Source organism: Eimeria tenella, genomic scaffold (genome assembly GCF_000499545.2).
Source record: "Eimeria tenella Houghton genomic scaffold, Eth_scaff3, whole genome shotgun sequence".
NCBI classification, from domain to species: Eukaryota; Apicomplexa; class Conoidasida; order Eucoccidiorida; family Eimeriidae; genus Eimeria; species Eimeria tenella.
In genome coordinates, this window is record NW_013542870.1 from 925420 (window position 1) to 951892 (window position 26473).

Below are 26473 nucleotides of genomic sequence, written 5' to 3' on the forward strand. Positions count from 1 at the left end.
TCCATTCCTACTTGATAGCTTCATACTCTCAGCTCCTCACGTAACTCATTGCCCTTGCACAGCCGGCTGCTTAATAGCTAAGTCCCGTTGGACTGATTATCGCTCTAGTGACCTGTGCCCAGCGTTCTTCCTATACGGGAATCCAGATCGGCTACATAGCTGCGCACACTAAGCGTCAAGCTACACAATTAAGCTCTAAAAAGCACTGTTCACATTACTGTTTCTTTCTTGCTCCTCCACGAAGCCCTTTTGTGTCTCTTGGTGTGCGTGCTACCGCTGGCCGCACCTGTAGGACAGCCAGCCCCAAACCGTGGCCTAGCTCTGGAGCACCCTCAGCCTAGTCGTCGAGAAGAGTCACACTGTTTAGACTGGAACAGTTCTGATTGCGCTTAATATCTATAACACTAGATATCACAACCTCCGGAGGTCGTTCCTATGCAGCATTGAAGTGCTGCGCACTGCTGTAGTAAGTTAATATCCTGCCCCTTGGCCTTTGTGTAAAATTGCGCAATCTTTCGTTTAAAGGCAAAACAAAGTATCTTCATACTATGAGGAAAATAGTTATTGCACATTGTGGGATCCCACGGTAGTGGCTGTGGGTGGTACTGGCCACATCCTACACCAGCAGCAGACTGTCAACTTCTTACCGACGGGCTCACAGGAAGGCAGGAGCTATAGAATAGTTTGTTTTCAGGCCCAGATTCAGAGCTAGAATTCTTTTGGGTTTTCGGTGAGAAACCACAGCTTCATAGCCCGTTCCATGTGGGCTCTCTGCGGTTAAAGAGAGGAGCCGGCCGATCCCACAGTGTATCTTGGTATTCAAACGACATACGTTATCGAACGCTCACAACCCTATTCCCAAAGACAAAATTTGTACAGAAGTGGCAAGCAGGCACGCGTTTGCGTTCATCAGCACTCACGCAATAGCGCAAACTGGCTGTTATCTGCTTGGGGACGCTCTCTGATCGATCGTCTGCGGTCCCGTCACTGGACCAACAGCGTAGCCCTTTCCACTAACTCCCCTCACTGTCTCTGTATGTCAAAAAAATAACTATATATTTTGCGTTTCAGGGGCAACACCTGGCATGGGGGGCTTTTAGATACTGTTTAGCTCTCTGGGAAGCCAGGAACCGCTCACGCCTTCCGCAGTAGCGCGGTGTTACAGGAGCTGAGGGAGCTTCCCTGGAAGTGGTTTCGGGCTGAACAAATTAACACCACACAAAAATGCGGAAAGAGGCACTTGGTGATAATCAGGGGTTTCACATGATCGCAGTGGGTGAAGGCGACAGTCGTAGTACCCCCAAATGCGGGGAACGGTCGCCATGTGAAGACTTCGGTTTTGAAGAGAAAACAGCGCTTCCAGGCGCTTTATTGTCAAGCTCACAGAGCATAGGGTTGTCCTCCAGGGGTGCAGTTAATATGTCGTTCGCGCTGTTTGCAAGCTTTCTGTTAGCAGGTGTCCTAGTTGGGGCGTTTGGGGGTGCTCTCTTTTACGGCAAATGGATTCAGCGAAATCAACATCCCAGTAAAGAAGCAATCGAGCACTCTAACAAGTCTGCTCTTTACGAGCAGATACGTTCCCGTAGGAGTGCTTCTCCAGCAGAGGAAACCTCACTTATCGGTGCCCAAGGTCCCAGTGCAAACGCTGCCATTTCTCAGGTCCTCTTACCATTTGGAGTTCCTTCTTGGAAAGGAAAGCAAGAACTAAGCTCCTCTACTGAGCATGTTCCAGTAGAAGGTGAGATGCTGGGGCAGGAGAATCAGACGGAAGACGGTAGTGCTGTGGGAGATAAGGCATCCGATGTTCGCGAAAAGGGGCTTGCAGAATTGAGATCTCTTACTTCGGCGATGAAGGCACTTGAGCTGGCATGGAGTGCATCATCTAGAGCTGTGCAGGCGGCATTTAAGAAAAACTACATGCCAAATTCTGGAGGTGCTGTGGCGGATCCCTTACTGTGCTTGCAGCAGCATGGACACTCGGCAGAGAAAGCTCTCGGCCTCCAGGATTTCACCAGTGACCCTAACGAGGATGCTGTGATGGATGCATTCCTTGTTCGAACTGTACTGGAAGCAGCCTTAAGGCGCCTTTGGCTCCTTTGTGAAATTGAGAAGCTGTGCGACACTTGGGGTATCGGCTCACAGCTTCTTGGCAGAGAACCGGCTCCCCTGCCTCGGCCAGACATTCTTAGACGTGCTAAGGACCAAGTCACCTTTGAAGACTTTACGGGAATGCTGAGAGGGTTTCCTTTTCATGTCCCCAGCAAAGCGCTTGAAGAAGCAGGGACAGTCCCTAGAGTTCTTGCAGAAAGACTGGCTGCCTCTGTTAAAGCGGAGACGTTGCAGCTAGAAAATGATCGACTGGTCCACTCCGGTTTTCAGAGATTCGCGCTGTCTTTGCAAAGTGACTCGATAATCAAGCATCCCAATAGCAAAGAGTTTTCAGTTTCAGTGTTCTTGAAGTTCCTCGGCAGGGCAACTATGGACAGAGAAGCAAACACCCTTACCCCCCAGGTTCTTGGTTCTTGGGTTACCGACTGGAATGTTGACGGTGTCCTTTCTCGACTCGTCCTGAATGTTGAGGAAGCCGAAGAAGTCCTTCAACTGAGGCCAGCCAACCACCTGGAAGATTCAGCGCAGGACATACTAGCTGTTGCGGTTGCCCTCATTTAGCCTCAATGGCAATGTGGGGTGTCACGTTCATGCTAGCTGTTAGCTACGCCAATGTGCTCCAGCTATTCTTCAGGCGGATTAAGCTTGCAATTTTGCCAAGGCTAGGACTATTTTGGAAAGGCTTGCCGTTCAACTGGTCCGTCAAACAGTTCAGCTTCTCATCTTCAATTTCCTGCCAAGCTGCAGCGGTATCAACGCGCGGCGACTTCCCATCATATGGAAACGGTCACAATGCGGACTTGTTCTTTGGAAGCACTTGGTAATGGGTAGGCTGACTGGCGGCACATTTACGCCAACGTTCTTGATGAGGGAAGCCTGCTATGCTCTGTGTTTGTACAGGAGCACTACGACACGTGAGGGTCCGCAGCAGATGCCTTTAGCGCTGCATCCCTTTCTGTTTTCAGCGGCCAGCTATTGTAGCTGAGCATTTTTTTAAACAAATATAAGCGCAATGTGCTATGCGGGGTCGCTGCACGCTTCAAAACGTGCATGCAGCGTCCCCGCATAGCACGCTGCGCTTATATTTGTGGCCTTTCAATAAGTAGTGTCCACTTCGAAGTACTTGCCCGTTCTCTCGGAACGCAGCTAAGGAACTGAAGGTTTTGGGCTCTCCTCTTTCATTTATGCATTGACGATCTGGTCAAAAGCCGAAAATGGCATTTCTGGCTTTCGAATTGCGGTGAAAGGGTTCAATGTTCCTGGAAGGTGGTTGTTCGCAAAGCATTCTACATTCTAAGCATTTTTTTGGGCTTTCTACGAAGCCAAGGTAATACGGATTTATCCCTGCTTCTTTACCTTCTGCAGGGAACACCTTGCGTCACTTAGGCTGAATTGAGTTTGGGCGCAACATTAGTATCTTCGAGACAATAAAATCTAGCCTCCGGTTAAGCAGGAGGTACAAGCTTCTTGTTTCATCCTGTCCTCGGTCTTCCACCCAGCGCCGGAAGTGCACCGGAAGTTGCAGTGGTATGCTATTGTCCGCAGGTAATGCTCTGCTGTTATTACCTGTAGGTAAGGTTCGCAGAGATGTGCTATAGCCTTGGGGCAACCACCCTTTTCTTTAGGCCTACGTGAGTTGCCGCATCGTAAGCATGCAAGAGCTGCTCATTCAGTTAGCCACAAAACCAATATGCGATCGGAGTGTTGAAAGTGACGACACTGTGATGTCCCTGGCTATGCCTATCCAAACGAACAGCCCAAGCTCTCGACCTTGTAAAAAGCGGCACCCGCCAGTTTTTGGCTTCCAATATCCACAGAGAAGTTAAGCTCTCTTGCTCTGCGGCTGGATCACGGGGCTTCGCCTCTCTTATCAGCGACGCTTCTGGAGGCTCGACTCTGGCTGCGAAAAATCAGATCGTTTTGGTGGAGCTGCCCAACAAAACGGCATTGCTCATGAGACCATTAAAATATCAAGCGAACCTGAGGCATGCACTGACATTTCTTGCCTTCTCTAACTGCACGAGTGCCCGCACGTTTGGACCGTGGCCAAAATTTGTAGATTCCAATGTTTTGAAATTTCTCCACTTTCGTTTTCTTAAGTAGTGACTCCAATTCCAATTAAGCCAACTTCTGTCAACTAGCAGAAGCAGTCTGGAAACGTAGCAGTTCAACAAAGGCGTATACATTTTAGCGCCACACAGCGTCTGCAACACAACCCAAGTTCTGCGTGGAGGGATCCTTCGAACGGCCAGTTTGTGCCAGGCAATACAACTTCGGTTTCTAGTGGCCCTTGAAACGGCCATGTCTTCCTTCCGCACTGGCATTGGAACTGCTCATAATGTCACATCTAGCACTCTCCGTGGAGGAGTATAAATTCGAAACTCTTAGGGCTTGAAGAGTCGTTTTTGCTTCGTAAGGGAAACAAAAGGAGATACCTAAACTCCGCGTGTGTGCGTCGTTTCAGCCAGAGAAATTCTGCGTTGTTGGTGCAATATCCGGTAACCATTCATTTCTCTATTGCTTCCAAAATTATGTCTAGTCTCACTGTATAATCTCGTCTGCATCCACCCTGCGTCACAGCTACGGATTTCTCAATGGCAGGGCGTCTATCAGCTACGAAAGGTATAGACATCGAAAGGTGCTCAGCCCGGGATGGCAAAAGAAGTATTAGTTCATTGAGGAGCCCAGTTTGAGCCAATTCGTGCAAATATATCAAATTAGGGAACTCAAGGCACTGCAAACAGCAAACGACTCTGGTGTGTTGAAATTGACCCTTAATAACCCAGGACACTTGAACCTAGTTAACAGGGGCTGGAAAATTCGGCAGCCTAAGTGTAATCTTTAATGGGTTAAGTTTTGCCTACGCAGCTTCGTGAACTGCTCTCCAATCCCTCAAAGCGTCAGCGCTCGACCATCTTCAATTTTCGGTGGCCGCCGGTCGTACATGGCCTTTTGTAGTACTGTTTTCACCCACAGTGAGCTCTCCAAGACGTTGCGTTCACTTATTTTGTGCTAAGCAAGGCTTACCGAGTCTTCGGTCTTCCTCTACTCTTACGCACTTGGCGGACTGGGTCAAATGCGTGGGAGATTCAACGACCGCCTGGCGCACACAAGAGGTGAAGTGGCTTCAACCATCCAGAACATTACAGCCAATTACACAAAATATCATTCCAAATAGTTATACTTTCATATTTGAGGTGATTCGAGCTGTGGGAACAGTTCCAGTGAAACAGCAGTAGCTTTGGTAGAGCGTGAAGCTGCATAGTTGACCAGAAGCAGCGTCCCAATCTGCATTGACTCACTACTTCTTCGATGCGCATTTTCTCATATTTGTAGTTTTAAGGTTCCTTAAACTTTACAGAGCATTTTCTTAGGACAGCATGCGTTTTAAAGGAGCTACGAGACAGCTGCTCCCCGAGTCTCGATTTCCACAATTTTCCTGTCCTTGGTCCACTCTTTAAGTTATTGAGTACCGAATTCTCCAGAGTTGTGCCTCTGGTTTGCTTTTGAGCTCTGGGCAACCATATTGCCTGTCCGCAGAACCGGACTGGTAGTGGGCGTGCACCCTTTGGACTGACCGAAGCTCATCTCGGGCTCCGGGGGTTTACCCCTGGCCTAGCGCAGCAGCAGCTGCACGAGCAGCAGACTCACATTGAGAGAAGGAGCATCATGGTTGTCCGCACGTTGGCAGACCTCCGCAAGGAGGATGAGCAGCGCAACAGAGATGCGGAAACGGGTGAGGCCTTACCTCTTATACGAGGTGAGCCATCCGGGACGGCCTTTGAGTTGCTGGTTCGGCGTCTCAATACGTATATTATGTAAAGCAGCAGCATGAGCTGCTGTCGACTGGCGAAGTGTTGCAGTAGCCTATTAGCTCTGTTGTGGGACCCTTACATTACTTTGGCGCTGCATCGAACCGGTTGTATCAGTGTTTCCCGTTGTTTTATTTGTCTTTTGTTTGTGACCGCAGCTGAGACGCGGAGCACAGACAGTAGCATTTCCAGTGGGGGTTCTGCCTCTGTTAGTAGGACGACAGCCTTGAGGGTGCTGGACTTGCTTTTTCCCTACTTCAGGCTGCGATCTTTGCTGCTTCTCATCTCTGTAGCAGATTGGGTTGTTTTCATTACAACGCTTGCCCTAGACTCGGAGATGCCTCTAGTTCCATCTAGTGAGCTTCCTAATCGCAGCACGCTTCCATGGCGTTCTCTAGTAGATGCTCAGTTGCTGCGTGCTTGCTCTCTTGCTGCTATTTCGCCATGATCTTTGAAATTCCGTTATCTCAAGAGATCCACCGATAGCTGACCGTTCATCCCTGCGTATTTTTCATATCACTTCTTCCTTCCTCATCGTACATCTCATCTGGAAGTGTGTGTCACTACGTGGTCGTACTGGCGCGTGTGTCTTGTCACGCTTGTGTGCGTCGGTCTGCAGTTGGAATCTTGGTCACTTTTGGCGCAAATGTCCCTCCTTTGGTGGCCAAGGGCCAGGTTTGGAGGCTGTTGACAGCTTCTTTTTTGCATGCTAATTTGTTACACGTGGCCTTCAATGTCTTTTTCCAGTTGCGAATGGGATTTGGCATTGAGCGGCGGTATGGCTATTTGAAGTTCGCTCTGCTCTACGCCGCGGCAGCTATCTATGGCAACCTGCTCTCAGCAGCAGCACTTTTTTGCGGTACAGTGAAGGTTGGTGCTAGCACAGCAGGCAAGTTTTTACCTGTCTTGCCATATTGCATGTATTCTTGAAGCAACCTGATCAGTCGATAGGAGGTAGCTTAGGTAGACAGTTGAAGAAGGCGAAGATGCGTACACTCTGCCTACACTCGATGCTGGGTGCCTTCCTTTTGAATGCACGAAAACGCGCTTGACTGTACCTCCATTTCTGATGGTCCGCTCTGCATATATGTGATCTTGAAGTGGAGAGATTCTCTGAATACGTATGTGTTAGTGTTGTGCATTACGTGTACAAGCTGTTGCCCCAAGCCTGATGAGCTCAGCGTACCTGCAAATCTGGAAACTGTAGCCATGTGCAGTCCGCTTTAGTGTTGTAGCGCCCACCAACCAGCCGTCTCAGGCGTCTCAGGGAACGCCATGGCTGGATGTTCGTAGCCATTCTGTCTCATTGTTCACCGCTAGTCATCTACCACCATGTAGGGGCGTCTTACAGTTTACAGATAGCTAGCTAGCGGAGAAGGTGGGTGCAGCAGAGCAGTGAATAAGTAGAGAAAACGGTCGTGGACACCTAGAAAAGAGTACGCTGTTCTTTTCACTTGCCGTCAATGGTGGGACAGAACAAAAGGAAGAAGTAGCAATTCTTGGATGGCCATCGAACAGGTGTTTCCTGTGTAGAAACGGTGACATTCATTCCAGATGCCGAGTACTGAGTGTCTTGAATAATTGGGTCCGGGCTTGTTGAGAGTTCGCTTTTCCGTGCGCCGTCAAACTTCTTTGTTCCCTGTATCGTAGGCTTCGGGATGATGGGGGTGGAGATGGCCGAACTGGCACTGAGCTGGCGGCGACTGCAGCATCGGGACCGTTTGCTGACAAACATTATCTCGTTCTTCTTGCTTATGGGCCTCTTTGCCTTCACCCTTAACGGCGGTTATATCGACCAGATGGGTCACCTGGGAGGCCTTATTTGCGGTGAGAAACTGGCGGCGCTTGCGCATCTACGCTGTACCGCTGACAACCATCGCCTTTCTCATAGCGCCAAGGCACGTTCTATGCTCATTTCTTTCATAGCGCCACCGCGTACCAGGAAGCAGCAGCACGACCAGCATTTCAGTACAGTTGTTTCCGTTTTTTATGCTTCAGGACTATCCCTGGGGTTTCTTTACAACAAGGATATGCAAGACAAACCACGGTGGTGGTCATTCGCCATGTGGTGTTCAGTCTTCTTGCTCGTTGCGCTTCCAGCATCTTGCGTGCCTGTTATCTTCGCTGTTAACAGGGGTTGTACTTTGTAGGCTCAGCAGGAGCATCAACACGAACATACCAACAACAGCAGCGACGCAAGGGGGATCGCAGTGAGATGCTGTAGCTACTTGGCTTTACACGCTATTGAGCTTGCTGTGGTGAGCCACCAGTGTTGATTCAAATGACACAACGTGCGCAGCATCAGCACGACAGATTTGGCAATAAACATTGTTGGACAGCGTGTAACGTCGGAATGCGCAGCTGTTGTCTGCCAAGAGCCTCGATGCGGTTCTACAGTGGCATATTGCTGCGTGACCTGATTCTTCTCAATGAATTAGTCTGCGTCCTCGGCATTTTTTGCCGCGGTATGTCGTGGTAGGCGGTAGTCAATAATAACTAGTACTGCAGAGGAAGGCTGTCTCATGCTGAAATGGGTAGCTGTGCTGTGGCAGATGATTCGAAAGGACCTTCTGTGCAGTGACTTAGAAGGGTAGAATAACGCATTGTTGAGACAAGCCAGGGCGAGGGCGCTAGGTCCACAGTGGAAGGCTTTTGTGGATGCCTTTACAAGTGCGCGTAGATTTTGATATCTCCATATGGATTTGAACCGGAACAAGGGTGCTTTCCTACAGAAGTCCATTTGAAGTAGCTGCATTTGGAACCGTAAAGAGCTCCAATAACACAATCATCGCCTGTTTCGCCCTTTACGAAACAACTTTTCTGCGGTGGACTTCGTTACGGTGCATTTGCACCAACAGGTGGCGCCGTGGTGATTTATCGTTTCTCGTAGTAAGCCCTCATACATAGGTGAAGGCGTGGAGTCCAACATGTTTGATTCTGGTCCTGATATATACAAACGTATTCGCACATCACTGTAACAAGGTAGCCATTCGTTTATTCACGACCTTGTTTCATGTAGAAGAGTGCGGCATGCAGACAACGGAATACGAAAAGACAGTTCATATCTACGTATGTAAAGTTAAAACAGGGACTGCCTCAAGAGCCATCCTGACGTTGCCTAATACGTAAACACTTATCTTGGTGTCCGAGTGATACACCAGCCTAGATACTGTCCACTCAGCGTGGCAAGCGTACTAAACTAGGCTCTATGACAGCGACAGAGCGGAGAGCTGGCACCATTGGCCTGGCTAGGAGCTGAGGGTGTAGAATACAGTGGCATTCATGTGTAAGAGGATTACAAATGCCAGAACGACGAATTTCCTTCATCTTTTAGAAACACCAAGGATGAAATCAAGCACCTAGTGAATGGAAAACTTTATGGAGTCTCCTGACTTTAGAATTCCTGGCCTGGAGAAGTATCTTCAAGTTCACACAGGAACAGGGAAGGCACGTAGGGGACAAGCTGGACTTTGCTTACTAAAAAGAAGGTTGCGGTTGTCCAAAGGCAAAACATTTGGAGGAGAACTATACGGCTGAAATACTGGAGGCGTACGCCAAGGAAGCAGTGCTTAATGTCATGTTGATTGTTAATTTCGATGCCCCTGTGACGTAATCTTGACAGCTGCTACATGTTTGATCGAAGTATGCATGTTTGCGAAGGTCCAACAGTATTTTCGAGTTTAGTGCCGTGCGCTGCATGGTCTCATCAAAGTTCTTTGATGACCTGCGGTTGAACACTCAAAGGACGGTAGAAGAGACTTGCTGCAGCTACTGGCAGTGCGACTAGAATACTGTCGTTCACCCCGTGAGGCACCAGAAACCATTGTCAGTGAAAATCTTTGAATGATTTGCAGCAGCGGCGCCTCTTCAAATCATCCAAATAGTTTTCATTTGTAGAAGGTGCATAAATGGCGCACCATCATTGGAAGCTTTCCATCATATGATTATAAAAAGACACGCACGAAACGTCCTGCACATTCTTGGAGCATTTCAAGTGGGATGTGAAGCCATTTGTTCGATAGATGCCTTAGATACATTTTGAGCAATTATAGGTGAAATCTTCCTTTATTTGAAGATAATAGAGGTATATGGCATATTGGTGTCGTATTAGCATGATGGAGCTCTTAAGTATGTAGCACCGACAGAATTTGTCTCAATCCACGCGAGAGATATCGTCTCTGAACGGCTAGCGTGAAGCTTAATCGCAGCTTTTTAGTCAAATAACTGCCTTTGGCTATTAGTTGTATCTAAACTAAGGAGTAAAAGTACAAATGCATCTTGAGACATTCCATCGAATGTTAGAGGTTTGCGGCAATTTGTGTTGTCGGATGGTTATTTAACTGACGGGCCGAAACGTGAAGTTCAACACATAGATGAATGGGTCATCTGTCTAACCACTGTGAAGACTTTTGATGGCGTGTATCTACTAAATGATCTAAGATGGCACCAGTCCCAATACACTGCCATTGCTTAATTGAAGATGTGAGTGCATTTCAGAAGAAACAGTACCGTTTTACAGGAAGATGCTTAGGGAAGCTTCCAAATATCTAGTAATCATAAAGCTCGTGCATAGCCTAGCTGAAAAGCAATAAAGAGGCTGCATTTTCACCATAAAACAATTGCACATTTGGAACGCTGTACCCGCAGCAACTTGATTTATGCTCGCTGGTGATTTTAACTTAATTTGTTGATTTGCACGTATGCATGCATTCGTTTCGAACGCTTTGCTTACTACTGTGCTTGTTCGCAGCATTACCATCACACCTGAAGGGGATCCTAAGACACAAGTTCAGTGGACAGTACTACAATGCAGCCCAGAAATGGCCTCCAAAGTCCAATAATTCGAAACATATAAATTGAGATACTAAGTAGAAGTAATAAACACACAAAGATAATTATTCTTGAGAAATTAAGGCCTGATTTGCTTTGCAGTTGAACTCTGTTGCTGGGGACTGGCAAGAGGCAGTCAGGCTGCCATAGGCCGCACACCATGCATCTGAGGAAGAATGAAGCATCCCTGGAAATGTAGGCTAAAATTGATATTGTTCGAGTCTCCCCAATATTTGACAGTGCCCCTAATTAATTGTGATAGTTGTGAGCCTATGTAGGAATTTAACAAGGCCGGTGCGCAGCGCATTTGCCTCAAGAAAGGCTCATAATAAGTTAGCAGTCTGCTGTGGGGGCTTCCAACAGCTGCCTAGGGAGCTCCCACAGTATCCTGTTGTTGTTTGCGTCGTGTAGGTGTATAACAGCTCCCCTGCTCGCACACTACCGCCACCCGTTGTAGACACAAGCTTTGTTCCTGTGGATGTAGTATCCAAACACACTCAAAGCACCGTCTTTTCTACTTTTTATAGCCATATATATGTAGCTATAAAAAGTAGAAAGGACGGTGCTCTGAGTACATATATATGTATATTTAAACTGAAATTCAGGCTCTAGGCTGCCGTCGACCACGATGAAGCATATCCGGTAGGAAGTAACTCACACGAGTGAAAAATGATTGCTGCTGTCATGGAAGCAAACGAGAGTTAGACAAACTGGAAGAAATATATGCTGGCCGAGGACGGAACTGTTCTGTTTGAACGCTTGGAGTTATGTGGCTCACGTTTCTTCAGTTAGAGCACTATCCCGTGAAGTTTGATGCACTTATTTTGGAAAACTACGAATTGCAGAGTTTTTCAAAACAACTCGGCTCATCGACTATGCGATTCACGCTTTGGGACAATCCGGCATGCACCCTGAAAGGTTCTCAAGCTTGCACAGCTCACAGTGGCGGGAAATCAAGCTTCCAGAATGGTTTTAAACACAACATCACTGCCACCAAATTGTACGGGTGATTGTGTAGGTCAAACACACAGGGTTGAGAGCGAAACGATTGTGGGAACCACCATCAGTTTTCTGAGTGAACAGTCGGCTATCGGAACTCTCTGATTTGAGGTACAACGTTCCGTTTTTTCGAGCCAGCATCGCGCTTTCAACAAGGAAATAGAGTAGAGCAAGTAATGTTTGCAACTACTACGGCAATCGCGAGGGCGATCACATCGAGGAGCAGACCATCGGCAGCTTTCTCACTTGGGCGCCTGATAGGCACGAACATACCGTTCCGTTTCGAAAATGGGCGATTCATATGCCATTTAAAGGCTCATTTAAGAACTGAGCCTGGGTTGTAGACACGCGTGGGAATTTGCCGAGGTCGATGAGGTTTTTGTCTGTTACACATGGCGAAGACGCCTATGCCTGCAGGCCTGCAGGGTCGGGGTGACCCTCATCCTAACAAAAAAATCTGAAACTGCTTGTTTTCCGGTATGACGATGATGTATACGCACTTTCAAGTGCCAGAGCAATGCAGGCACGGGCTTGTGTGGCGTCTCTAGGCCTCATCCAGCTCCACTGCTGGCGATGCCTACAAGGTAGCAGTATGCACAGTGATTTCCACAGATGCGTACAAACAGAGTGAAATTATACCAATGGTAGCACGCATTACCGCAGAATATCTGTTAACCCGCATGAATGAGTTGTGCGCAAGTTCGTGTAGCGAACACACGCAGTTGCTCCTACTCTTCATCTATTATCTCTCCCCCCGCATCGCTTCTGAAGGGGAAGCTGCGAAGCATACCAGGGGCCTTTTGGAATTCGTAGGACAAATGTGAACCAGATACGTATACTTAATTAAAACTGCCTCAAAACATAAGGGCGTTGAGGTCAGTACGTCGCATGTCGGGGCTTGTTATTTTATGTGCAGTAGTATTAATGAGGAGAAGTGGGATTGCAGGTCTGTTTTTACACTGGGCACGTGTTTTTCTTTCCAAAATCAACCTTATGACTGCAGAGGGATGCATTTTTGCAGGATACTGGCCAACACATAGCGTTTTCGTGCCCACCCCTTCAGTGCCCCTGAACGCCTACGGAGCTCCATTTTCCCGCCTTTTCCATCAGTCAGCAACTTATGACTGCGTAACCAATCTTGTATTCAGCTGTACCCAGGATGTGCTGCCCAGATTCTTAACTACGACGGTTATGTATCCTGTGACCCTGACGCGTACACAGTTGCTGCCTTCGATTCTTAGTTGATTAAGATTCTGAAACTTTGTTAAGCATTTTCCGTGTCGGCTCCAAGTCTGTAAAGAATAACTCCTGGGTGCAAATGCAAAGAATACAAACTTTTCTCGGGGATATGGCGCTGTGCCGTGCCAGCAGCAGAGGACCTGCAACAACGCTCCGCACAGGTCTTGCGTTTGTCGAATGCGCGCGCTGTCGCCCTCAATGTACAGGGTCCCTCTGCCCTTCTCCTCAAGCATTTCCTGGTGTCTTTTTGCGGCAGAGCAGGATCACTGTGAGGGCAGTCTCTGGTGCGGTCGACAGACAGCCAAACCTACAGTCGACAAGTAGTGCATCCGTGCACGCCTTCTCTGCCATAAAGGGAGCCCGCCGGGACTCCAGCAACAAGTGGTTGAAGGCTGCTCAGGCGGTAGCAGGGGTGGATTTGGAAGATAATGTAGGTGAGCCTGCTCAGCCGCTCCATTTTTTCGTCAACGGAGCGGAAATACACCTGTCGACGTCGCCGGTAGTTCCTGGGCACTCGATTATTCAGTACAAAGGTAAATTATCTATACTTCTCACAGCTGCTCTAGTAATTGCGTCATTATAAAGGAGCTCCTACATTTTTGACCCACCACCTACAGTATCTTGGCAATGGAATGGATGCAGTCGGTGGCAAGTCATGTCTATTAGGGACTTCCGGCAACAGTGCCAAGGGGTCATTGTTACGCTGACTCTCCCCCCCAAGGGCTAAGCTCTACGAAAATTTCATGCACTTTGTATGTGCAGGTTTCGCTGAGGGCTCGGCAGTACGAGGCAGGAGCATCTTGGAGATTTGGAGGCAGCAGCTCCAGCAGCAACTTGGTGGCGAACAGAAGTTACTTCATGACCTTTTGAAAGAAACGCGTGCATCTGCACTTCAGCGCCTTGCTGAGGCGGCTGCCTTAGCGGGTGCCAATGCAGTTGTCAGCGTGCGACTTGTGACATCTGGCCTTCAAAGCATGCATGTTGAGTACACAGCATATGGCACTGCCGTAAAGGTGGCGAAGCCTAGTCCTCTGTCCGCTTCATAGAATCATTCTAGTAAAACTTTGTACAAGCTCGGATGTTGTAGATTTCCCGAAGCGCGTGCCCCGAATGAGTATCGCAGGATGACCGAAAGCTCGAATTCGTATAGCTTCGCACGGTGTTCATTTATGTTTTCTTGTTTGGGTGGCCTTTCCAATGCGGAGAAGGCAGTAGAATGGTCTGGATCACCAGGTGCCTGGCAGGATGTATCTCTATGCAACAATCATGGTGCAGCTACTGGCAGCTGAGGGAGACGTAGACCCTCGTCGCCACTGTATAATGACCCCATGTGTACATAACGAACGATGATTGCTTAAAATGCAGGGAAATAGGCCAAGTCGGTGGGCCTTGTGTTGAGAATGCCCCGGGCTTTACAGTGATTCAAATCTAGCTCAGCCGCCAGTGCGCAAGTGGTCGCCTCTCTGCTTATGATTGCAGCTTGATAAAGGCACTGCCACAGCGCGCTGTTGCCTTGCGCATTTCCCGGCTCATTTGCTACTGGATTGATTTTGGGGCAGTTGAGGAGGTCTTGTACCGCCAAGCAGCGTCATATCACCGGGCGAACAAGCCCCTCTGTCTAAGAGACACAGTGCGGCGGCGGCCACAGTATTGATCTTTCCACTAGGCTAGTTGAAGGCTCTCCGGGCTTCGACTGGAAGAGAGGACTGCAGCACGGCCCAAAGCTAGGAAGGTGACCAATGAGGGGCGTGCAAACGACGAGCGGCTGCCATGTTTGCGCTGCGTAAAGCGTTAGATTTGCCGTTTGCCGTCGTTCTGACCACATTCATATGCTTACAGTCATCCGGAAGCGTGTTTCATGGTACATGCCAGTCTGCCGCACTCGCCAACGCGTTCCAATGGCCTGAGCTGTATTGCATGGACACGATTTATGTGCGATGCGTCTGCTGAGCATCTCGTGAGCAGGGGCAGTGACAAACACCACTTTCACTTGTACTGCTGTCTCTTTGTTTCGCTGGCGCACGGTCTGCTGTCCCGCAGACAGATACTTCAGCACCATGGGCTGTAGAAGTGGTGTGGAAGTGACGAGAAAGTAAGGGGACCTGCCGTGTGAACGGAAGAAAATAGCTTCATGAATGCTACAGCGCAGCACTCTCACGAAAGGGACGAGGCGCTGAGTTGAGTTCCTAGCGGGGTGAAGCTGAACACTAGAAAAAACGAAGTTCCACTCGCCTTTTATTTCACAATAGCCGCATGATATTTGGCGGAATTTATGTGCTCGTGAAGACGCGTCTTATCTGGATGCACGCTCAGCATGATGCACACGTAGCGCTTAGGGGCCTGTGCCGAGTTAGGGAAACACAGCTTGTGATGAATCAACTTCCCCACAAAAGGTGCGTTCTGCCCCACTGGAAGTGCATCAGCGCCACTGCTGCGCATGTGTGGATATCCACTGAAGATATTTCACAGATTATATATTGACCCGTGCGCTGCCATCCCCATTGCCGAAGCGTGTGTTCAATGCTGCGCCGTGAGTTGTGGCAGCGAGCAAGGTGAGGTATTCAACGAGCTTTCCTTACTAGCTAATTTCCTAAAAACGAAGCCACCCATATAGAGTAGCTCACTGTTTACGAGCGAGGTCAGTTGGAACGATTTCTTGATTGTGTGGCCTCGCTTTGTGTAATTCGTTTTGTTGGATGAAGGCCGTCCAAAAAGGCACACAGCGGCGCCTCTGCAGTTTTACGGGACCTCTACTAGACTTGTAAAAGCTAATATGGCACTAATATTCTGTCAGAGTGCCTGTTTAGCAGGAAACAGATCACAATAACACTTCGCCTTGAGGGCACTCAAGCGCTTATACGCCTGTGGCATGTGCGCCTATGGGCAGGTATATGTCGTGTCAAGAGACAAAAAGCAAACGTACAAATATGCGTCTTTTTTGGCATCTAAGATCATCGTCTCTCCGCTTGTGTTCCATAGCAGTATATAAAACTCCAGCTTCAGCGCTTTTGGGGCAAACGTGCCACTCGGGAGGGCAGCTCAACACTGCGGTCCGCAGTTCTAATGTCACGCTGGGCGCTGGCGACGTTCTGCACGCTGCCGCAAAAGAGCCTGGGCGTATGCAGCAGCATCCGCGCTGTTTGCTGATGCCACCCATGGGTGTTCCTGCACAGTCCAAGCAAAGCATGCAAATGTGCTGAGGGTAGCCCACGATGTCTAGCTTCCCAAACCCCTCTAGGCATTCCTGTGAGATTAGGTCGGAACGCCGCCCCTTTACGACACAAATCTCACCAGGATCTGGTGTACAGAGATACGGTCTTGCCACTCCGGATGGAGGACCTGGAGGAAGAAGTTACGCAGCTCCTGTGAAATGGGCGGGCTGTCCGGAATTGTAACAATTCCTTCCCCAATAGCCTCAAATAGACTTTCTATCGAGCTGGCGCTGAAAGGAACTGATCCGAATACCATAACCTATCAAACGCCCAAAACACAAGACTACTAAGATCTACCGCCTGCGATTGTGGAAGTATAGACCTTAGTTTCATCCTGATGTGCGTCAGTGCACACTGCTATCCTGAGGCTTCAAAGATAAATACGCATCCTCGTAAGTAAGGCCCCTGTAACAGTCTTGCTCACCGCAGTCAGGAATAGTGGCCAGTGAGTTTGTCCTAAATATTTTCAGCTACAGTGCTTAGGAGAAAATATCAGTACATACGTAAGCGCAGATTCCTAACGCCCAGACGTCTGCAGCGCGTCCATCATGTCCTTCGTATGGCTTGGATTCCTCTACTGGGCGAAGGCACTCAGGGGCCATGAACATGTACGTGCCCTGCAGTTATACGTCATAACGCAAGCTAGTGCAAGCCAGCTTGCACCCGCATCTGCGGCTGAATGAATGTGCGGAGGTCAAATGAACACTGTTTGCCCAATACAATACCCAGACGCCACTCCTAAGACCCTAAACGAGTGAAATTGGTGAGACAGGCAGATGTAACGGTCTACTGTCTTCTGAAACAAAAAGAATCGGGGATTTGCTCTATGTTTTCTGGGTGCACGCAGACTGAAAAGAAGCGGCCAGAATCATTCCACAGTCAGCACTAGCTCAAAAACAACTTTAGTGTCAACACGCACAACCTCTCACCTTTGTGTGTCTAACCTTGCCATTCGCTCCAATTTTCTCGGCGCTCCCAAAGTCACCCACGCAGACTCTGCCATCGGCGCCTAATAGAAGGTTGTCTACCTTTAGATCCCGGTGGCAGATCCCAAGATGCTCGTGCACTGAGCCAAGCCGAAAGCAATAGCAAACTGACAAAACGTTATCCATAAATGAATTATATTCAAAGCACGCTCTTGTGCTCTAAGCAGCAGCATTCTAATAACAGTATATCCACTAAGGATCAATGCTTTCACTTGGCCCCGCAAGAGCTAGGCTCGATTCTGCTGCCGGCTTTTCTGCAAAAATGTTGGACACTATGAGAGTTGCGGTCTGTTTTCATAGCCCATCAAAAGTTGAAGTGGCCTCACAGTACGCCAAACCTTCTGCAGCGTCGCGAATGAAGCACTTTGCCTGGGCTTCTGTGAAAGTTCTTAACGTTTCCAATTGTGGAGTAAACTTTTCTCGGATTATATCTTCAGTGACAGACATGTCTGCCACGACGGGTTCTGGCGCATCAGAGCTCAGCTGGCAGCTTCGTACTAGCTCCTCATCTCGCATTGGGTTAAGCACCATCAATGCTCCTCCAGGCAAAAAATTTGTAACTGAGCGAGCACAAACATACAGTGTGAATGGTTACCGAAAGTGAATGGGTGAATCAATAGAATCAATAGAATACACTAACAGTAAGCTTGCCCCCGCTGGCAAAGACCACTGCCATAGCAACATGTATGCTGTGCGCTAGACAAGTTAAGTTTGAACGACATCTACAAAACGAAAAAGCCTAATGAATAGGTTTCTGGTGCTGGCTGCTGACTAAAATAGACTTTGCCATCCGCCGATTCCGGATTTGAGTCGAGGACATCTTTTAGTTTCAAGCATCGTGGATGATCCAGAAGTGCCAATATGCGGGCCTCCTCCTTCACATCCTCCATTTTGGCCATAAAACCCATCCCCGTTGGGCCAGGGCGATATTCCCTACGTCTCAGGAGAAGCATCTTCCGGTACCGTTTGCAGCAAAAGCTTGTGGTAACTCCACTGGCTGGGTTTGCCTCCTCTACCCGAAAGACACTGGAAAGCTCAGCTGAAATGACAAAACAACCTCCGCGCAATTCCTTATGAGCAGCGAGACCAGTGTGCTAATCGGCAACTGATGGAATGAGACAAGACGCGTCTCGATGCACCGCTCAACGTCAAGGATGCAAAAAAATAGAAAAAAGGAATAAAAAGGAATAGTAAGGCCCCAATGCAGACGGCCAAAGCTGATGACAAAAGCTAGCGACATGAGAATATGTCCCTGGAACCACGGAGGGGCTGCCGCGGAAGTTTAAGATTGTGGGTTTCTGAATATCTCACATCAGAGCCCCGCTGAGGTAGACGACAATAAAGAAGTGGTGTGTAACGCTCACTACTTGCTAGCTTCTCGCAAACGCGATACTGGTTCAACCATACGCTTCCATCTGGTCGCCGGCACTTCGAGGCCAGTTTGACGTCCACTCCTTCCATGCGGGGGGATGGGCGGTGCATCATCAATGCTAATACACTGCTTTCGCATTGGAATTCTTTTTCAAACCTGGGTACTTTCCAAACTTGTTCGCTGTGGATTGCTCGTTGCTTCGAGATGGCAGTGAAGCGCTTTGCAGCACCGAAAACGTCCAAGGTAGCGGCAATCGGTACTCCCAGCGGGCATACGGGCCCCCAGAGAATTAATAAAATGCTAGCCAAGACGGAAAGGCCTGGGCGAAGGCCCCGAATTGGGGCCTAAGGTGCGCTCTGCATCGTCTTCTGTATGGTGTCCACACAGAAGGTGCTATAGGGGTTTCTTGCCCCGCCTTTGCTGGTATATACTAGTTGAAGTACCGGCCTTGATGCCGAAAGATCTCTGCTTTGATTCAGTAGAAGGTTCTCTCCTGCTGTTCCTGTTGCCCATGACCCTCCCCCCAAGTTTGACTTCGCCTGCAGGACCGCAGGATCCCAGGCTTTGCTCAGCGCAAGCAACCGCGCACCACTTAATTTTTGAATCAAAATAAACTGAAGGCAAAGCTTGATATCACACTGTACAGGCCTGGTGAAATATCTCCACGTCACTTCTCTTGAACTCGTCAAACACACAAGCAATTGGAGCGGAGGAGGGCCCTTGAACGGCTAATAAGATGGTGCTAAAGACTCCCATGCCTTCAAACCAAGCTTAAAATATTAAATATTGTGGAAATGCATGAGAGGAGCCCACAAGCTAGGGCGTTTTCCCGTGGATTTGCAGCGAGCCGTGGGCGTAACCAATTCACGGGGACTGCTGGCGCGGTGCTTAAGTCTGCAGTGACCCTGGAGCAGATAGAAATTAACGAGAAACGGGACAAATTGTACAGAGAGAAAGAAATCAGGTAAAGAATGTCAGCGTTTGATTGGAGCTGAGTTGAGCAGCATTGGGAGCAAGGCACACAGTAGCGGTAGCTGGGGCTCCGTTGACTGAGTGCATGGCTTGGAAATGCTCACGAAAAGGGGAACCAGAGCTGATTTTCAAGGAAGAACTCAAAAGAACACCAAGTTATGCCACTCCTTTTATCGCAGAGCCATCGTTTTCATTGCATTAAGCATAGATCCGCGCAGGTGTAGGCAGCGGCAGCACTTCGTCGTTGGTAAGGTGAGTATGGTACCACGCATCTAGTGTAGCGATGTCTTGCAACTCCCAGCGTTGCTAAACATCAGTTAAAAGCGCAGCCTTTATGTTTGCAGAGCGTAATTATCTGGATACGAGAAAATTCAATTAACAGAATTGGTGCTGTGAAGTGTGGCGTGCGGGAGCTGCATTTTGAGTTGGCGCAGCCCTACCCCTTTTGATGGATTTGCTTTTACGTTGATGCAGGGGAAATCAGGGAACTGGAATGTGAACAGTGGGATAATCTTTTGGTTTAGGCTTCTTTAAATTTCATTGAGATCTTCTATCGGATGCTGTGTGCGCAGGAATGCTCTTGTTACCAATGGTGGTGGCGCTTTCTCTTAAACGCATATAGATGGCGAGTCTTGGACTTATGAGTTTCTGTCGAAGCAGACTTTCTCTACTAAAATTTGTAAATGGACTTTGATATGCTCATCCATCTACGCGTCGTTTCCAAGGCTGTTTCACCCCTTGGCCGTGCTTGCACATCGCCTTTTAAAGGGTGGCGTGGAATGATGTATACATTGGACAGGCACTCAACCAAATATGCATTGTCTACTGCTGTCTTTTAGCCGGAACAACGCATTCTGCTGTCAATGTCTCCACAGAGTACCACCACCACTTCGTCGCATTGGGCTGAATGTCGTGCTCTCAACGCCCGTTCTCAACAGTTTGAGAGTTCTTAAAACATGGGTGATTCCATTGTAGATTTTCAAACCATTAATTTTCAGTTCCGCTTCTTTTTTCTGTTCTCCTATCTTTAGGAGCCATAGGCTGTAAATAATTAAAGCATGCTTTGGCTTGCGTCTGAGAGCTGTGTGAATGGAAACCAGCTGGAAATGTATATTTTTTCACAAGCCCTGTGCGTGGAGTCGTTTATTTTGATGAAACTGTAGGCGAATGCATGCGTCCACACTGATTCAGGTTCTGCGCTGTAGCGAAGGAGTAAACCGGTGGGAACTCGGGCAAAAATCGCACAAAAGGTAGTGTTTAGCACTAAAACGTGGCACAGAAATGGCCTTCAGGACCACATATTTCAGAACATGCAAATTTACGTACTAAATGGAAACAGTAAACGTGCAGAACAACTTAATTCACAGGTGGTTACGCCTGGCGGGTTCTGCAGCTATGCCCAGGGTATGTAGCTGGCAAGAGGCACTTACGCTGGTACGTGCCGCACGACCAATCAGTGAGGGAAAAACATCGAAGGAAGCCAGATGTACTGTTTTAAAAGGGGGAATTACAGTGATACTGTCTGGAGCTTTTCCAGTGTCTAGCAGCACCTTTTGTTAGTAATGATGACTACGAACCCATGTTGCCAAAGCAGGAGAGCCGCATATGAGCGGAGATGCATTTAGTTCACTAGAACACGGGGTCTCTTCCGAGATGTATCATTTTACATTTTACTAGCGCAAATCGTAATGACTTAGTCTTTCGGGTCCCAGGGATCTCTAATTAGTTGCACAGGGTCAAACGCTCTTCAGCCTACTGCTCGCAAGCCAAGTCATGCAGGACAGTAGAGAGCGCTGATATGCTAAAATGTGGCTTTTCGAGACACCAGAGAAGCCCTGCGAAAGGGTACGCTGAGGATGCCACAAGCAAAAGTCTCTTCATAAGTTGACCAGTCCAGGGAGCATCCCACTTTAAAACGAGTTAGAGCAGCTGCGGGGGTTCATTTCTGTTGAACGTGAAGAGACGGAACTCACTGAGGTCACAGTTGCTGCACAAGAAAATTAATGGCAGCGTGAGGGTATTTCGCTCTGTAGCAGAGATGCGGTTTACGGAGGCACGCCCTGACCAACGCCAGTGGGCGAGCCAGCTCCGAAAGAATTTAGACGTCAGTGAACTTGGTGAAGTGGACCTAATATATAGAAATACAGGGACTTAAAAGGAGAAAAAAGTAGCGTTAGAGTGTCAGATGTTTCTGCATTTCTGCACTTTTAGCTGTGTGGACCGTATTCGACTCATTGCAGCTAATCGATGGAAAGGTGATCAGCGCTGATACTCGGCTGATTTTGTGAAGATCTTTGCGAGAGGAGGTGCCTGCAACGTAGCTCTTAGGGCATTACTAAGCTAGCTTGCCATTCTAACTGTGCAGAGTTTTAAGGATAGGGACCGCCGTTAAGCAATGTACAGAAGCAGCAACAAAGGTGGCAGCAGTGGAACGCCTCAGGGGAGCCCCAGGGAAGAGTGGGAGAGGCGACGCAGTAAATTAGAGCTCTGCCTGGCCCAAAAATCCATAACAGTCAACCGGCTTCGGAAAACGGTGACACACCATGCCGCTCTCCGACCAGCAACTTGAACGACATCGGTGTTCTGAGTGCAACGGCATGAAGAAGTTGGCGAAAGGCTGCCCCTCATGTGAACCGAAGGCTCGGGAGAAACCTGCAAGAGGTGCGGGGGTGAGACCCACTACTGTAGGAATTGCACCATTTTAGCCGGAGCTAGAGGTATGAACAGGTCTCATGAAAAGGAAAAAAAACTGCATGTAAATAGCAAAGCATAGGAGCTGCCGTAAATGATCTGCTTGGACACCAACAACAAGGTGCGAGGCTGCTGCGTCCGGATGCCACGTCGAAGAATGCCATCAACCCCCAACGTTGTTGCAAAGAAACCTGAAGCGAGAGCAAAGGGTTGACATAGGCTTAACAGCTGCAGTAATTCCTAAGGCGCACACAGAAAGGAGAAAATGTATCTCACTGGAAGTGAAGCTGGCTACCGCAACTCATGTCAGCACACAGGCTGAGCGCGGAGACAAGCAAGGGGAACCGTATGGAGCTCCCAATAGTGATGAACAAGGAAAATACGCAGCATTGGTGGAGCGCCCAACTAGTTACGGAATTGGCGGAACAGTTGCGGGTGGCTACTGTGCAGCACCGCAAAGATAAAAGTTCTAGTCGTTGAGATGGTCGGGCATGGGTGTTGGTAGCTTCTGGACAGGGAGCGTGCTGCACATATTCTTTAGCCCGATCACAGTGAGGCGGCTGAGAATACTGTATAGGGAAAGCCTTCCATTTCATCGTTGCTAATAAAGAGCCCCTGCTTACTCGCCGCGTAGTGACGCTTCTGTCTATGCTCTGTGGGAGTAAATGACTAGAGGGGAGCGCCTTCCTGAGGTCTTTGCCTTGAGACATTGACGTAGGACTACACTTGCAAATGGCCCATAACTTGGCCTGGCAATTGTACTTCAGTAAGCTACGAATTTAACTGAATGATTGATTTTGAGACCTACCGAACAAAACAACGTAAGATACAAAGAGCAGGACAGAGCGCAGTACCAGTTCCCACCTGAGCTGACAATATGCTGGCCCAACAGATGTTCTAGGTGACTGCTGTACAGATGACTATACTCTTCTGCCCCTCCCATCGCCCAACAAACTATGAAAGGAACACCATAAAATTATGGCCAGGGTGCCTACAAACGAGCAGCCACGCTATGCCCACGCCACCAGGAGACACGTATCGAGTTCAATAGGGAAACTTAAGGCCGTGATCGCTTTACCAAATGTGGGCACACTGTCCATGACTGACTTGTGCGAGGAACATAAAGAGCCACTCGTGTGCTCGTTAGCAGAGCAATGCAGTGAGAAACCTTCAGTTCATCCGTGCATCTCCATAGCCTCTCGAGAAGGCGAGGCTGACAAAGAAGAGTATCCTTGGGCCACCGCCAGCCTGGGTTACACTGAGTTTGAATATCGGGTACCATCTGACAAATAACAGGGGTTACCCCTGCAGGCGTTTGAGCTGCTCAGAGAACAAGCTGTGTTCCCGGGCAATTTACCTACAGGGCTACTATCAAAGCGTCCACATGACCTTAACTTGGTGTTATCAAGTAAGCAATCTTGCAAGGTCCCAATGTGCCGAATGCTACGGGACCTGCTCGCACTCCACACGCAAGAGACAGCGAATTCCTCACGCATACAATGAATAGGCTCGAGGTGGTTTTTCTATTTGTGCGCCTCGCGGACGTTTGCGGACGTTTTGAACTGTTTGAGCACGATACAAACCCATTTCGTGGTTGCACCGCTGCTGGCTTGGCTCTCAAACAAAATTGTATGCCCTGAGCTACATACGTGCAAGGTATGCATAACTAGGGGACGGATGGGTTATCCGTCTGCATGTAGTGACCCTTCAGGAGCTGCAGTCATGCCGCAGAGTTTTGCTGCGCCCGCGAGTGAATACCGACAGCCGGCTTACAGGAATCGGTGAAACTGAGGGGATTACATGTAAATCGCAAGCATCTCTTCGGGTGCTTTGTGTGCGCCGATAGCCCGTAGTGTGCAACAACCTCCTGATGCTCCGAAGCACAAGGCTCCATAGGCCAGCACTCCCTGAATCACGCCTGTTCCGCACACGCCGTCCCCTGGAGCAATTTTTCAGTTTTTAGGTCTTCATGTGACGTCATGCTGCCTCAGAACCCTCCTACTTGTCCCCCATGGGGCACTCAACAGCGCGCTGTTTGGAGCCAGTGCCTGCCTCCTATTGCCATGTTTTTGATAAAGCGTGACTGTGCGCTGTGAGGCCAGTTACAGAATTGCTGGAATAGTCTTGTTATTAGGCGTGCAAGGGTGTGCCTTAACGAGCCGGCAGTATCAAGGCGCCGCTCAGCAGCAATCACTTACCCGCTTTCAGTAGATGCTCTATGTTTGCAACTCGTTACCACGGCCCGTTCACCATTACAAAGCATATCAGCGGTGTGGAATGGCTGCAGTGCCTCACCGCCCCCGCGACACCTACATGTTACTAAAAAACAGAGCTGTTGGTTGGATGCCGGTGCGAGCTGCAGCAGGTTACCCAAGTACCCAGGAGGAAGTTGACTACGTCTTGGATTAGACAACTAAGAAAGACAAAATTGTCAACCTAGTGAAGTGGCGGGGCATCCCTGACGACGAGGCTGCATGGGAGCCTCATCAACATCTCACTAATTGCCCTACAGAATTGCGAGTATGGCGCCGCCACTTGCATCGGCGTAGGCGGCCAGCTGCGAAAGCCGGATCCCTGTCTTCTCACAGTGGTTTGGGTATGTCCCTCTATAGCTAGCTTGCTAACGTTCTCCGCTTCCATTTTCTCTTCATGTTCTGCAGTACCTTCGTAGGATTCTCTGAAGCGTTAGTATGGCTCGGCTTCACAGTCTATTCTGTTGCCGCAGAAGAGTAGCCGCTTGCAGAAAGAAGGGAAGGGAAGTGTGCTTTCATAAAACTGCATGCTCAGACGTTCATCATTCGAGTGCATGTGGTGGAATAAGCTTACTCCAGCAGGGTACCTACGCGTCTCTCCTCCTCTGCATACATAGGTTCACGTAGGAGCCAAGCTGCCCAGCTCACTACATGCGCTTTCCTGGCAAAGCTTCTAGCGAGTCAAAAATAGTAGCGGTGAGTCCCATATAGACTGAAGGAAGCTTTAGATTAGCATGGTCTACGCTTGAATGCACAGTACGTCCCGCGAACACACGATGAATCCTAAGTTGTCAATTTCCCGGTGAAAAACTACTGGCTTAGCGTACTACAGTAGTCGTAATGCCACAAAATAGCTAGGGAAAGTGCTTGAAGACGGGTCCTGTAGTCTTGGAAGGCACCTCAAGCGACGGCACAGGCATTTACATACTTGCCGATTTCCACTTCGAATATGTATCAAGCCGACCCAAAAGGGTTTCGTTTAGCACTTTTGGCTTTCTAGATAGCCACGGCATACATGTTCATTCGCGCAGCTTATCTAATGTGTTTGCAGCAAAGCACTTGCGAGAGGCAGACTCGGATATCACTTGCCAAGGCATAACAGAAAAGAAGTGCTCAGCGCGCCAGGCCTCCATTAACTGAAAATAAGGCAGCGCTTAGTGTAGGTCGGTTGCCACACTATTAGGACGCCGTAGCGGTTGCGTCCTGGACTCTTCATCGACCTCCCCAACCAGGGCAGCCGAAGGCAGCCGAAGGTAGTCACTTATCTGCTCTGTGGGCAATTTTTAAAGGGTGCACGCGGAAGGCGAGGATACAGGCTACTGCTTCCCACAGGAGCATAGCAGCTCGATTCATTAGCGTGCAATTTAGTAGCTATTGTTGAAACCTCTAAAGCAGCTTCTATCGCAACCCTCTCACCTGAGCAGGTGGGCGTGGATCAATATACACGAGCTAACTTTTGTGTGAGGCAGTTCCTGCAACAGGATACTTCTGGCTAATGAGAGAATCTGTCTTGAAGCCGACGTTGTTTCCGTTTGGAAAGCCATGCAGTGCTTCTTGTGGGAGAACTACATACAAAGTTGAACTGAGGCTCAGTTTCTATAGTGGTATACGCGGCCATTAGGCCGTTGGCGGAGCTGTTCAGAATCCGAGCACAGCACCGCATTATACGTACGTAATCGTATCAAAGGTAACGTGGATTCACTTGTGTCTTGCAAACTTGCAGGCGCGGGCTTTGGAGGGCGCCTGTACTCAGCGACCACAGCGAGCGTGAACAAACGGCGTGTTCGGTCTTGTATGTTTCGACGCGCCTATATGGGATTTGGGAACCACGAAATGCACAGCTGAATTTTTAGGCTGAGGCGAGAAAGCAACAAGCCTGCAGCCGCTCCGCCACCAGTGTTCTGGCGGCTGCCCAATGGCCCGGCTTGCAGTGTCACCGGGCTTAAACTCAAAATAAAATTGCGCCGAAGGTTCGGGACAAGAGAAGGCGCTGACTTTT

At 48.9% G+C, this 26473-nt stretch overlaps 4 protein-coding genes across 4 annotated transcripts; 3 read left to right on the plus strand and 1 right to left on the minus strand.

Annotated features, from left to right (window-relative positions):
- Window positions 1-1224: 1224 nt before the first annotated feature.
- ETH_00020015 (uncharacterized protein) lies at window positions 1225-2670 on the plus strand (the record flags this gene model as incomplete). The annotated part of the gene is made up of 1 exon (XM_013375862.1): window positions 1225-2670. One exon carries the CDS (start codon window positions 1225-1227, stop codon window positions 2668-2670), a length of 1446 nt encoding a protein of 481 aa, XP_013231316.1.
- Window positions 2671-5778: 3108 nt separating this feature from the next.
- ETH_00020020 (rhomboid family domain-containing protein, putative) lies at window positions 5779-8071 on the plus strand (the record flags this gene model as incomplete). The annotated part of the gene is made up of 5 exons (XM_013375863.1): window positions 5779-5869; window positions 6080-6277; window positions 6541-6810; window positions 7572-7748; window positions 7920-8071. 5 exons carry the CDS (start codon window positions 5779-5781, stop codon window positions 8069-8071), a joined length of 888 nt encoding a protein of 295 aa, XP_013231317.1.
- Window positions 8072-13068: 4997 nt separating this feature from the next.
- On the plus strand, window positions 13069-14035 carry ETH_00020025 (uncharacterized protein; the record flags this gene model as incomplete). Its single annotated transcript, XM_013375864.1, has 2 exons — window positions 13069-13423; window positions 13752-14035. 2 exons carry the CDS (start codon window positions 13069-13071, stop codon window positions 14033-14035), a joined length of 639 nt encoding a protein of 212 aa, XP_013231318.1.
- Window positions 14036-16055: 2020 nt separating this feature from the next.
- ETH_00020030 (protein kinase, PfPK7 homolog, putative) lies at window positions 16056-18672 on the minus strand (the record flags this gene model as incomplete). Its single annotated transcript, XM_013375865.1, has 7 exons — window positions 16056-16154; window positions 16281-16460; window positions 16705-16818; window positions 17131-17267; window positions 17514-17747; window positions 17960-18226; window positions 18552-18672. The coding sequence occupies 7 exons, from the start codon at window positions 18670-18672 to the stop codon at window positions 16056-16058; spliced, it is 1152 nt and encodes a 383-aa protein (XP_013231319.1).
- Between the last annotated feature and the right edge of the window lie 7801 nt (window positions 18673-26473).